Source organism: Python bivittatus, unplaced genomic scaffold (genome assembly GCF_059951505.1).
Source record: "Python bivittatus isolate LINGU-HERP-01145 unplaced genomic scaffold, Pbiv_v1 ctg000850_np1212, whole genome shotgun sequence".
In the NCBI taxonomy this organism is placed as follows: Eukaryota; Metazoa; Chordata; class Lepidosauria; order Squamata; family Pythonidae; genus Python; species Python bivittatus.
The window spans coordinates 48,163,581-48,175,233 of NW_028277112.1; the positions used below are offsets into that span (position 1 = coordinate 48,163,581).

The window sequence follows — 11,653 nt, forward strand, 5'->3', positions numbered from 1 at the left end:
CTTGGGTGATCCAGCTGGGAGAGTATATTCTTGAGATATACTTGCTCCTCTTCACTCATCCCTCTCAGGAACATCCCACCATGATGAGATGGCATAGCAGGACTTAAGAGGGCAATACTATATACATAGCTTATAACTGCATTCAGAAAGTAACACTGAAATAAGATCAATTAATATTAAATTAATTACCCCTAGGAATCATTTTTAGAATTGCACCCTGAAAATTAGATTGCTTTTTTAAAATGTTGTATCAAAAAAATAAGCTGTATTTTTCAGTCTTGCGGGATGATAAGTTCAATTAAATATACTATTCAGTTCAATTATTTTTAACGACTACTAAGGAAATTATTGGCATATTAATAGTATGACATACATTATACTCTTAATGATAGAACACATGGAATCAAGCTTACCCACTTGATTACTCAAGCCCTATAGGCTACTTTGGATTCAAAAGGAGCCAGCAAAGGGCAGAATATTCATTTTCTCAAGAATAAGCAGAGACTGCCAAAATCTGGGACGAGATATCTATGACTGTGTGAAATATCAATCACTGCAAATAGCATATAAGTTCTAGAAGTCCTTTCTAGCTATTGCTTCCTAGCTGTTACTTGGAAAACAGTAATAATAGACTTTACAGGAGAACTGGCTCCTGACTACAGGTAGCCCCTGGGTTAAGAATGCCCAGGTTACAACAACCCACAGTTAAGAATGGAGCCTACTGTAGCAAAATTTGGGTTAAATACGCAATGATTTCAGTTAAATACACAATAGTTTGAGTTCATTACACAATACTATTTATAAGTATTGTAACACAATACTATATAAGTAGGTCTATTCAACTACAGTGTTTTGAGATTTACTGTTTCTATAATCTAGCCAATATCTTGATTATAACAAGTATAGAAAGCTAGATATTCAGAAAAGATACTGGGAGACAAATTATTAGTAGAAATCACATTATAAGGAAACTTACCGGCTGACTGGAAAATTTAACTTTGGGATTGTTCTCAATTTCCCACAGTCCTTCATTAAAGCCCTTCCTTTTATTTAACTTGCCGTATTTGTCTTTATTTTCAGCATAGGGGAATATATCTTTTGGTCCCAAAAATGCTCTACAAAGAAAATGAAAAAAATGAATACATTCTGTACTATACTCTTAGGAAAAACTGTTTGCAATATGGCAGTTTTTTATAAATGCTTTTCAAGAATATTTTTAAATACTAGGATTTTACAGCTCTTTGAACAACAGCAGGTACTCTTGATAAATACAGTATACTTATAACTTCTTACTAAATCATTAGGAGCCATGTGAAGTGACTAAGGATTACTCCTACACAATGCAGAACTGGAGAGGATCAAACAAGATGCTAAAGTTTATATTTGATACCAATTAATCCAATAAAATTCTGCTAGCTTAGCAACATTGTTGCAGTGAAAATCAATTCAGCGTTGAAATTAGGAGAACAGTTATAACGAAAAAGAAAGAACTGTATAATGCAAAATAGCTATGCTACAAAATCCTTTGGCACTGAGAATATGTATTTTGCAGAAAATTATCAGAGTACCAGCCTTTATTTTAAATAAAGGCCTACAATGAGTTTAACTCAATAGCTGATGAATTTCAACATGCTAATTGCTCCCTCCCAGCTACCTAATCTGCATTCTTTTTTAAAAAAATTTCTGATTACAAAAAGAAAAAAATACATAAAAGTGGCTTAACAAAAGTGAAAAAAAATACAACAGAAAAAAAAGTGTTAATATATCATTATAATAAACTATTTCAATTCTATATATACTTATCTAATACAAATATTATTCAAGTACATATATATTTCTAATAGATTTTTGACTGTTTTTTTTTAACCCACTGTATTTTATATAAACGAATCCCATATTTCATTATACTTGTCCATAGAAAGTCTATCTCTATAGGCAATCCACTCATAAGTGGCAAGTGCAATCAGGTCTTAAATCCACTGAATAAATGGGGCCATACATTTATCTTTCCAATGCTGCAATATCAGTCTTTTAGCCATAGTAAGGGCATGGAGAATCCATTTATGCTGTTGAAATGTCAAATTCTATGCACTAGGTATATAGTTCAAAAGAATATTATCCTCTGAAAATGTTAGCATTTGTCACACGATCATATTTATATAGTCCACTACTTCCTCCCAAAACTTGATAAGTATAGGACACTGCAGAAACATATGCTTTAAAGAGGCCTTATTACATCTCCAACAAAATACTGTTTTTGACAATACAGTCCTAGTGGAGTCCAATAAATTCTAAATATTATTTTTTGTTGTATAGTCATAGTTTAAGGTCCATTGACACTCTTGCTATAGAAGTTAAGACACTTTCCCATTGTCTTGGCAATATAGAAACCCCTAATTTCTTATTCCATTCAACCCTTAACAACTGCATATCAACATATTGATAACAAATATCTATAAAAACTAATAGTAAGTTCTTTAATTGTAAAGGATTTAACAAGCTGTTCTAATATCTCAGGTGTCTCAGAAACTGAAAATGCTGCTGATCCAAACATTAACAAAAGTTGTAGCTGTAAATATTGGCATTGGGTTACATCTGATAGATGATATTTATCTCTTAAGACAGAGTATGCTAAAAATTCATTTTCATCATCTATCAGTTGGTCCAAGGTCAATATCCCTGCTTCCATCCAATTTTTCTGTATCACCATCTTTTTCCCAATTTTTAAAGTTGGGTTTCCCCATAAAGTCAATTTGGCATGGGAAAAAGGGTCAAATCTTTTTTTATTAGACATTACATTCCATAGCTTTCTGATGAAATTGTTTCCAGAGATATTAGAGTTTTAGTATATTTAGATCCTAATACTGTCCATCCAATCAAAGGTGTCATATATGTATATTCCTAAATTGCCCAAATCAGAAAATTAACACTAATTGTTGGCTTCCAGTATTTAGTATTTGACAATAGTTAAGCATGATGATAACTCCAGTTTTGGAAGACAGAATCTTCCCTCATTAATTGAAAACTGGGTTTTCTGTAAAGATATTCTTGGAACTGAAGAACCCCATAGAAATTTTCTAGAAGAATTTATTTTCTGAAAATATTTTCCAGATATAAAAACTGGAATTCCTCTCAGAATATAAATTAATCTGGGAATAATGTTCATTTTGAGAGCATTCACCTTTCCCCAGAGGGTGAGTTTTAATGACTCCCATCTATCAATATCTGAAGAAACCTCTCTATATATTTCTGGAAAGGATTAAAGACCTGTCTCTGCCAGCTTGCATGGGGCAACAAGAATTTTACCCAATCCTGGGGGTGGCTGGTACCTTGATGATGCTCCCCGAGTTACTGCCAATTTAACTTCTATTCTTGGATTTTATTTATTTTCTATTTATTCAGGATCTTTTTATACTGCATTTTTATTGATTTTAACTGCTTTGTAAACTACCCAGAGTTGTTTTTAACGAGATGAGTGGTGACAAATTTGATATATAAATAAAAAATAAAATATTTTATTTATATTACATGTTGCTGAGTTATATCCTTTGGTATGCATATACCTAAATATTTAATGGATTCAGTACAAATACAGAATTGATATTCTTTAAATGAATGGGTAACCAAATTTTCACCTATTGGCATAAATTCCGATTTGGACCAGTAATAGAGTATCCTGCTATTTCACTAAAGGCATCTATCCTTTGCATCAACACTGGAATAGTAGTGTGAGGTTTAGAAATAAACGAAATAACAAAAAAATATAATCTGCAAATAAAACCAAATTGTATTCAACTGAGTTGTGTTCTACACTGTAGATCTCCCTGTGTTGTTGTCTAATAGCACAAGCCAAGGGTTCCACATAAATGTTAAAAAGGATGAAAATGGACATCCTTGCCTAGTTCCTCTAAATAGTGGAAAGGTAGGAGAAAACATATCATTAACCTTTACTTTGGATTTTCTCTGGAATTTATAAAATGGATTAAGATATTATGAGTCACCCACATCTTCCCTCTTTTCTTTACCAAGCCCTGATGATTCGTATCCATTTCTTTCTCATTTTCATTTGTCTTTTTGTTGACCCCTTTTGCTCTCGCAATGCTAATCACAAAATCCAAAGTTGGACTGGCCACCTACTCAAGGTAGTTTTCTTGATTATTTTATAATACTGTGTAGTCTCATTAGCTTTATTAGCCTCAGTGACTACAATTATCTTCGATTCTGTAGGTTTCAGCATTGTTGCAGCATCCAAATTATGTCTTAGAAGACAAAGACTGCAGCTAAAACCTCATTTTTTCCCTCATCATCTGCTGAGGCAGTCAGTAGCCCTCATGTTGCCATTTTCCATCCTGACATTTATGGTATTTATTTTTACAATTTTGAAAATTCTGGGCAAGTCACAATACATTAAAATATAAAACAATAGATCAACCCTTCCCCCCATGGATACCAATAACAACAAGAGCTGAATCCTCAGTGAAATAAAAGTATTTTCGGTGATCTTCTAAATGACATGAGGGAGCCTTACAAACTTGTGGGAGAAAAGAATTTCAAAGTGTGGAAGCTATTTAGTGAAGGCCTGTTGCGTCATTCATAGCCCCCTAACTTCTGAAAGAAGGGGAGTCCCAAGATGTTCTCACCAGGTGTGGCAAGGTGCTGCCTGTTATAACTCAATGCTATGCTATATATGGCATTTTGGGTCACTACCAGCATTTTGAATTGGGCCTGGAAGCCTATTAGTAGCTAGTGCAGGAACTTCAGGAGAGTTGTTACTCTTCAATCATCTTCAGGAGAAGACTGATCCACAACTTGCTGCTGCATTCTGTACCAGTTGTAATTTCCATGTCATCTACAAAAGCTATCTAATGGGATGTCAGGTGATGAAGAAGGCATGTTACCGTTGCTAGGGCAACCTGGTCCAGGTAGAGTTGTAACTGGCATCCCAACGAAAGCCCGGGAAAGGCCCTTGGCCATGGTCTCCACCTGCTGTTTAAGAAGCAGCAGGGAGTCCAAGAAGACTGACAAGTCACACACTAACACCTTCAGGGGAACTACAAGATCCAAGCCCCATGATCATGGAGTGATTTAAATTGACACACACTTTATTTGTGGGAATATCTCACACAAGTGTAATATTATATAGGATAACAAACTGGGATGTATGTCTAAGACTTTTTTCAGATGAAAACCCAGAGTTCCCAGCTCCACTAAGTTTAGCTGACACTTGTGATTTGGAGAAAAACTCACTGTATACTATGGTAAAAGCAGATTTATTCATTGAGAAGTGGCACAGTTCCTTCTAAATTTATTTTGAGAATAAATATACTTTTAAAATCTCACTATTCCAAAATAAAAAAGTTAAAAGAGTTCTTATACTGATATTATCTCCTCTCTTAACAGTTTTTTCTTCCTTGTAGTGTAGTAGGACAGGGAACTAGTATATTATATCTCTCATTTATTCAGAAAACCAGTCAATTATGCTCTATTCAAACTTTATTTAACAGTAACATTGAGTGAATAAATTCTATAGAATATGACTTGTTCTGCTTGGAAGTACATTAACAAAACATATCCTGTGTACTTAATTTAGAATGATTCCCATAAATGCTACTAGAGTTTTTCTTCCTTTTTTTGCATATAGGTTAACTCTTATTTATCTTAACTCTTCTCTATTTGGTCTTATATTTGTGCCTACCTTATAAAGAAGTAGCCAGTTAACCTTTTATTTGTTTTACTAGAATGCAGGCAATGTGCTGTACAATAATGTATTGTATTATACATACAATATTTAGGTTTAGTACTTTTAACAGACATAAATGGATGCTACTGCTAAATTAATGTCTGTCTAATTCCAAGCACTTTGAGGCACAGTAGAAAACAGGAATAAATCAAACAAACCTCTAAATAAAAAACAGTAGAAAACAGGAATAAATCAAACAAACCTCTAAATAAAAAACAAGAGCAAGCAAGCCTATAAACAAAGAATGACCAAATCCTCATTAAATAAAATTTAACAGAAGAAATACATTCTTGCATTTTAAAGCTGTACTATCTATACGTCATTGACTACAGCAATTGTAATGGTCTGACACTGTAATTCAGAGTGTGTGAGTGTCTATTTATCTTATTTCAGTTTTTAGAAACCATTTTGAGAAGGAAAGGCTTGGTGGCAAAATATACATATACCTTTCTTAATCTTTTCATGCATTATTAATAAAATAATAAAATATTAACAATTATTTCCCCCCATTGTCTAACTGAAACTAATATAACTTTGCCCTCAAAAGACTTACGTTTCATGAGTGCCAAAAAAGAATATAGGCATTTTATTTGTAGGTGGTTTGACTGCTCCATCAGGAACTTCATCAACCTACAGCAACAGACAACAAAAACTAAACAAAAAGATCAATCTAAATCAAACTTTTATAGAAAACAATTTAAAGAATTAAAAAAGGGAGAAGAATAATGCACAAGTATGACCATAACAGTTTTCTGCTATTCATGAAAACAACCATACCTTGCTTCCATGCAAGACTGAAAGAAGTGATTCCTTTAAGAAGATAGCTCCTTTGAATAGAGGCATGCTTAAGACAATGAATGAATGGTTCACAACAGTACCATTTAGCAGAGAACAGCCTAAGGTATATTCATGGCAAAAGCATAAGTAGCAGCAACAGCATCTGAACATGGTCAATATAGATTTGTACACTCATTCTGTCTTTAAAAGTATTGTGAGAATTCTGCCTATATCCGTGTGCACAGGATGTATATCACTAAAATTTAATTTGTATATTTTCAAGATATGCACCAATCCAACTATAATAAAAATAAGGTTTAATATATGTCTATTTAAAGAAAAGTTGTTTGTATGAATTGCAAGTTATAAGGATTGATTGATTTATCCTTGATTTTAAAAAGGTGATGTCATACATTACTATCTGATTATAGATTTAAAAGTACTGATAATTTTGTGTGTGTATACATATACGCCTATGCAGATACACAGGATTTGACTCCCACAAGCAACAGTGAAGAACTGGCAGACATTAATTTTTTTCAGTTGATTTTTTTCAACAATATTACACTTGTCTCTCTGAATTATTGTATAAATAGATGTTTGCACAAATTCACTTTCAGATGTAGGCCAGGATATTTTAGCAGCTAATGTGGAAAAATCCAAGCTGCAATAGCTACAGGAAATATATAAACTCAAATAAAGGATCATTTCCCCCTTTTAATGGTGCTCCAAATCTGCTCCTAGAAGCAACTGCCACTCCTTCAATCAGCCCTGTATACTTAACAAACACATATTAGAAGTCACAGTTGGTTACAGCATTCAGTAGAGTTAAATGTGATTAAAAACAGAAGATAACAGTTCCATCAAACAAATATATTTTGTATTTGGTGGTCAAAAAAACATAGATTGATAACACTTTTTATCTTAAGCAGCAATTTTTTCCTAAAGGCATAAGCTTGCAGTGAACATTAGTAGAATCCTTTTGTATTAGATCAGCTAACATTTAATTGCAATACTGGTCAACCAAATGCCATAGAGAAATTTACTTGCATGCAACAGCATCCTATTTGGGTCCCTGCTAATATTTATGGAATAATTATTTTCAAATTCTGAATTGGGTTGTCTAGACCAAGGCACATGAAAAAAACATTCACTAGTTGGTTCATACTGTTTGCTTGATTTGGGCTTAGTGCAATCTGGGTACCCAGGCTTTCTGTCCTTTAGAAGAAGTCTACCAGCAAGTGACACTAGATGGAGGCTGATTTATTTTAAATAAATCTCCCTCAAGTCAAGCTCAACTCCTGGTGTCTGAGAATTTATGTGTTATTTTCTTGGCAACAATGCATAACTGGCTTGCTATTGCCACCTTCTTGGATTTTTAAAATTTTGTCTTCACAGTCTAGTTTACAGCTGGTATTTCCTGGTGGTCTTCCATCCAATGGTAACCAAATCCAATCCTGCTTAGCTTTTTCAGGATCAACCAGGATTGGAGAGATACTATTTACTTTGACTTTTGTTTTCATTAGTGTACTACTGTAAGGGACCATTCGGCATCAAGATAATAGAAGACTCTATGGTGTGGTTGCCTATATATCAACAGAGAAACTTTAAAGGGAATCTCCAATATATAACTGTTCAATTAGATTTTACCCAGAATTGTTATTCTATTTATTTGAATATGAAAAAGAACAGCTTCTCACTATATTGTGAATTAATGTAGCAAACTGAGGATCACTATGCTTTTTTCCATACTTTCAAGCTTCTCACTGAATTTGATACTATTAGTTTTTCCACCTTAGAGCCATTTAACTCTCCATTTAAAATTTTCTTCTATCTAGATATATACCACATTAATCAACAACAGATAAACCACGTATTTGATATGAACTTCTGAATGCTCATGACACAATACAGATGTGAACCTTTAAGTGCTACATTTTTGGTGGCTATTTTAACAAAAGTATGTAATTGCTAGGGATATGACACACTTTGCATCAGAAGCCCAAAAGATGCTCTGAAGTGGGTGTAGGCATGCATGCTATAACTGCCAGTGTCTTTTTAAAGAAGCTGCATCTTGTCATAGAATTGCATGATAGCTGCCCATCACAGAAAGATATATTTTGAGTTAAGGAAGGGCCCACAAGATATTTTGGAGCAGGCATTGGTGCACTGTCAGTGCCTTAAGCCAAATGCATATTATTCCTGGAATCACCCAACTGTGCAATCCCTGGACAACATAGCTTCTTTAATGTTAACAGGTTTGGTGAATGGAGGAATGCTGTCTCCAAATAGCTTTTTGGTTTCTGATAAAAAGTGCAGCACATCCCTCATAAGCAACCTTCTGGAATTCAGAGATTCATATCAAAAAGGAAAACAATCCACACACACACCTCTCTCTATATATATACTCATTAATGTAACAGACCATTACCATATGTAACAAACAGGTTATATTCCAGTTGTTATCATTTACATTTGCTGGATGAAAACTGTTTAGAAAGTATAGTTTGGTCTTAAAAATGAAAAAAGAGAAACTAATATGTTTTACACTTCATTTTTTAACCAACTGCTGCTGCTACTTCTCCATGTTGTTAATCAATAGTTTGAATAATTTTGTAAACCATCCAGAGTTGTTTTAACAAGATGGGCGGTGACAAATTTGATATATAAAATAAAATAAATAAAATAAATAATGTAGTCAGGAGGAATGAACATACTATGTACAGTAGTTAGGTGAAAAGAGGGGAGATCCAGAAACTACACTGCTCTATTCCCAAAGGACAGATTTTATTCCACTGGAATACTACAAGACTATTTGCTTTCCAAGACAGGCTAATCTGAAGAAAAAAAAGCACAAGGTGATATAACAGAGACAGCTGTAAAATTATGAAGACTTGGTTATGACCTTGTTTTGTACACTCTGAAGTGTTGGACCTATGGTTGTCTAAATTATAACAGAGAATGTATAACTTTACTAAACACTTTTTGGCATCTATGCAATTCCTGCCCTGAATTCAGTAGCATTAGTAATTGTCTGACGTTTTAAAGTTAATTGTTAGTGATAAAATTATATACATTTAAAGAGTTCTTTAAAATGAACTCTTTAAAATGAACTATCATTAATTGTTTAAAAGACATCTATAAGTAGGTTCACAATTTGCAATCCATCCGATTTGGACAAAGTAAGCACTATGTCACTTGCTAAAATTGTATTCATGCAGCACGCTACGGTTGACTGACTCAGTATACCGAATGCCTTGGTTTGCACATCCCTCTGAACAATAAACTCATCCTGCTGGGGGTACCAAGTCAGAAACTAGCCCGCCACTTTTAGGGTACTGAATCATCTCTATGTATCCGAGGGAGTAGAGCAGACCCCATCAAAACACGAAGGGTAAAACCAGCATGTGAGTATCTGCAATGTGGCTCAGAAGTCACTTCCGCCAAACAAACACGCCCCCCTCCGCTTGGGCTGCTAAGGCCAAGGGGATGAATTAAGTTCAAAGGTAGATCCAAGGCCCTCCCGGGCCCCTCGGGGCGTGGGGGAGAGCGGTCGGCGATGCTCAGAAGGTGCCGGTCTTCCAGGGACGGGAAAATGCGGGAGCCCTTTCCGTGGCGGTGAAACGGAGGCAGCGAAAGGAAGGGAAGGGACGGAGCCGAGGACCTTACCCGGGCTGGCCAATGGGGATAGCCTTTCATCTTGGCGAAGATGAGGTCTCCCGGTTTGAAATCGCGGCTCATGCTGCTCCTCGCTGCGGCGGGGGAGGCGAGTCAGGCTGCGGAGAACCGAGCGGGCTGCGGGCAAGCGCCGTCCTCAAGAGCCGCTGTTTCGCGGGCGGAGCGAGGGAGAAGGAAAGGCGGTATGGAAGCGGCTGAGGGGAGCACACAGCTGCAGCCCAGTTTCCCTTCACCCGTTTCCCCCCGACTACGGCGGGGCGGGGAGGACCGGGGGCGCCGCATAAGCCGCCCAACCCGCCCTTCTCCCGGCGGCGCCAGGGCCAGCGCGGCTCCCGCCCGCCAAGCCTTCATCTTTCCCGTTTTGGCGGGAAGAAAGTCCCCCATCACCAGAAAGAAAGGGCAGCCACCCTCCTTCTCCCTGCCGCCGCCGGAGCTCGACCACCCCGAACCCCGCTTACCTGACGCACGCGCGCCAAGCCCAACAACCCCCATCCTACCCCGCCGCAGCTACCTACCCGTTGCTCTATCTTCCCCCTCCCCCCGCAATAGCCAAACCGCGGCCGCTGCGAGCTCGAGGGCGCGCACCCGCCACTCCTCGCGCCAGCCGCCTAGGGCTCGCTCCGACTCGGCGCGCACCAAATGATTCCTAGAAAAGGGGGAAGCCAGGGAAAGCGAGGAGGGAGAGGCAGCGAGTACAGTTCTCTCGCCCTCTTCGTGGCCTTACTGGGCAGGGGTCGAGCGCTCTGGAGAAGTCGAGAAAGAGATCTGGCCGCGCCGGCCCAAGAGCCTCATTGATAAGAATCCTCCTCCTTCAAGCACAATGGTTCGCTCCGCCTTCTCCTGTTGCAGCGCTCTTGCAGGCCGTAAGGCAAACAAGAGGGAGTTCGTATTAGCACAGGGGCGGGGGGAGGAGTACTTCAACTTTGAATGGGCCTAATGATATTGCCAAAGGGTCAGTCGTGGGTTTCCGTATGCCCTCATCAAGCCAGGTTTTGTTGGTGTGGAGTACTTGACCCTGTTGGAAAAAAACCCCATGTCATGTTTATTGGGTTGCACATAAGGCTCTGTGGACAGAACATAAAATGTTTGCATTCAGCCGGATCCTGGGAATGCTTCTTCCCGAATAAATCACACTGTCTTTGATAGCATGCTCCAGATGAAGGTTTGCAAAGTCCAGTTTGAGTAGGTTCCACTAGGACCCCTGCTCCATTTTTCACAATTTTACCATTTTCTCCCGAGGTCTCCAATAAAAACAAGGCAGTGAAATGTAACAACCCTTGATCTCGGAGGAATGCTGTCAGTTTAAATAAGGCAGGTTTCTTTATAATTTTGGTTTTGGACTTACTGATTTAGACCCAAAAGCAAATACATAAATAATATGGGCTTTAAATTGCCCTGTACATCATAATGGTCTGATTAAAGTACTGTACGAGGAAACCAAATTCAGATTTCCTTTAA

The 11,653-nt window shown here is 37.2% G+C and overlaps 1 protein-coding gene across 5 annotated transcripts in view; it reads right to left on the reverse strand.

The window, feature by feature from the left end:
• Nucleotides 1-11,034, reverse strand: part of PSIP1 (PC4 and SRSF1 interacting protein 1) — a 43,577-nt gene extending 32,543 nt beyond the window's left edge. For 2 of the 5 annotated variants that reach the window (XM_088129896.1, XM_088129895.1), the window contains exons 1-4: nucleotides 10,711-10,857; nucleotides 10,187-10,341; nucleotides 6,294-6,370; nucleotides 977-1,115 (exon numbers count right to left, since the gene is read on the reverse strand). In XM_088129896.1, coding sequence (XP_087986022.1) covers nucleotides 977-1,115; nucleotides 6,294-6,370; nucleotides 10,187-10,258 — 288 coding nt within the window. In that variant the 5' untranslated portion in view covers nucleotides 10,259-10,341; nucleotides 10,711-10,857. Of the gene's footprint in view, nucleotides 1-976; nucleotides 1,116-6,293; nucleotides 6,371-10,186; nucleotides 10,342-10,653; nucleotides 10,684-10,710; nucleotides 10,858-10,919 lie in introns of those variants that run through there. The other 3 variants (XM_007427479.3, XM_007427480.3, XM_088129897.1) reach the window with 3 other exon arrangements.
• Between the last annotated feature and the right edge of the window lie 619 nt (nucleotides 11,035-11,653).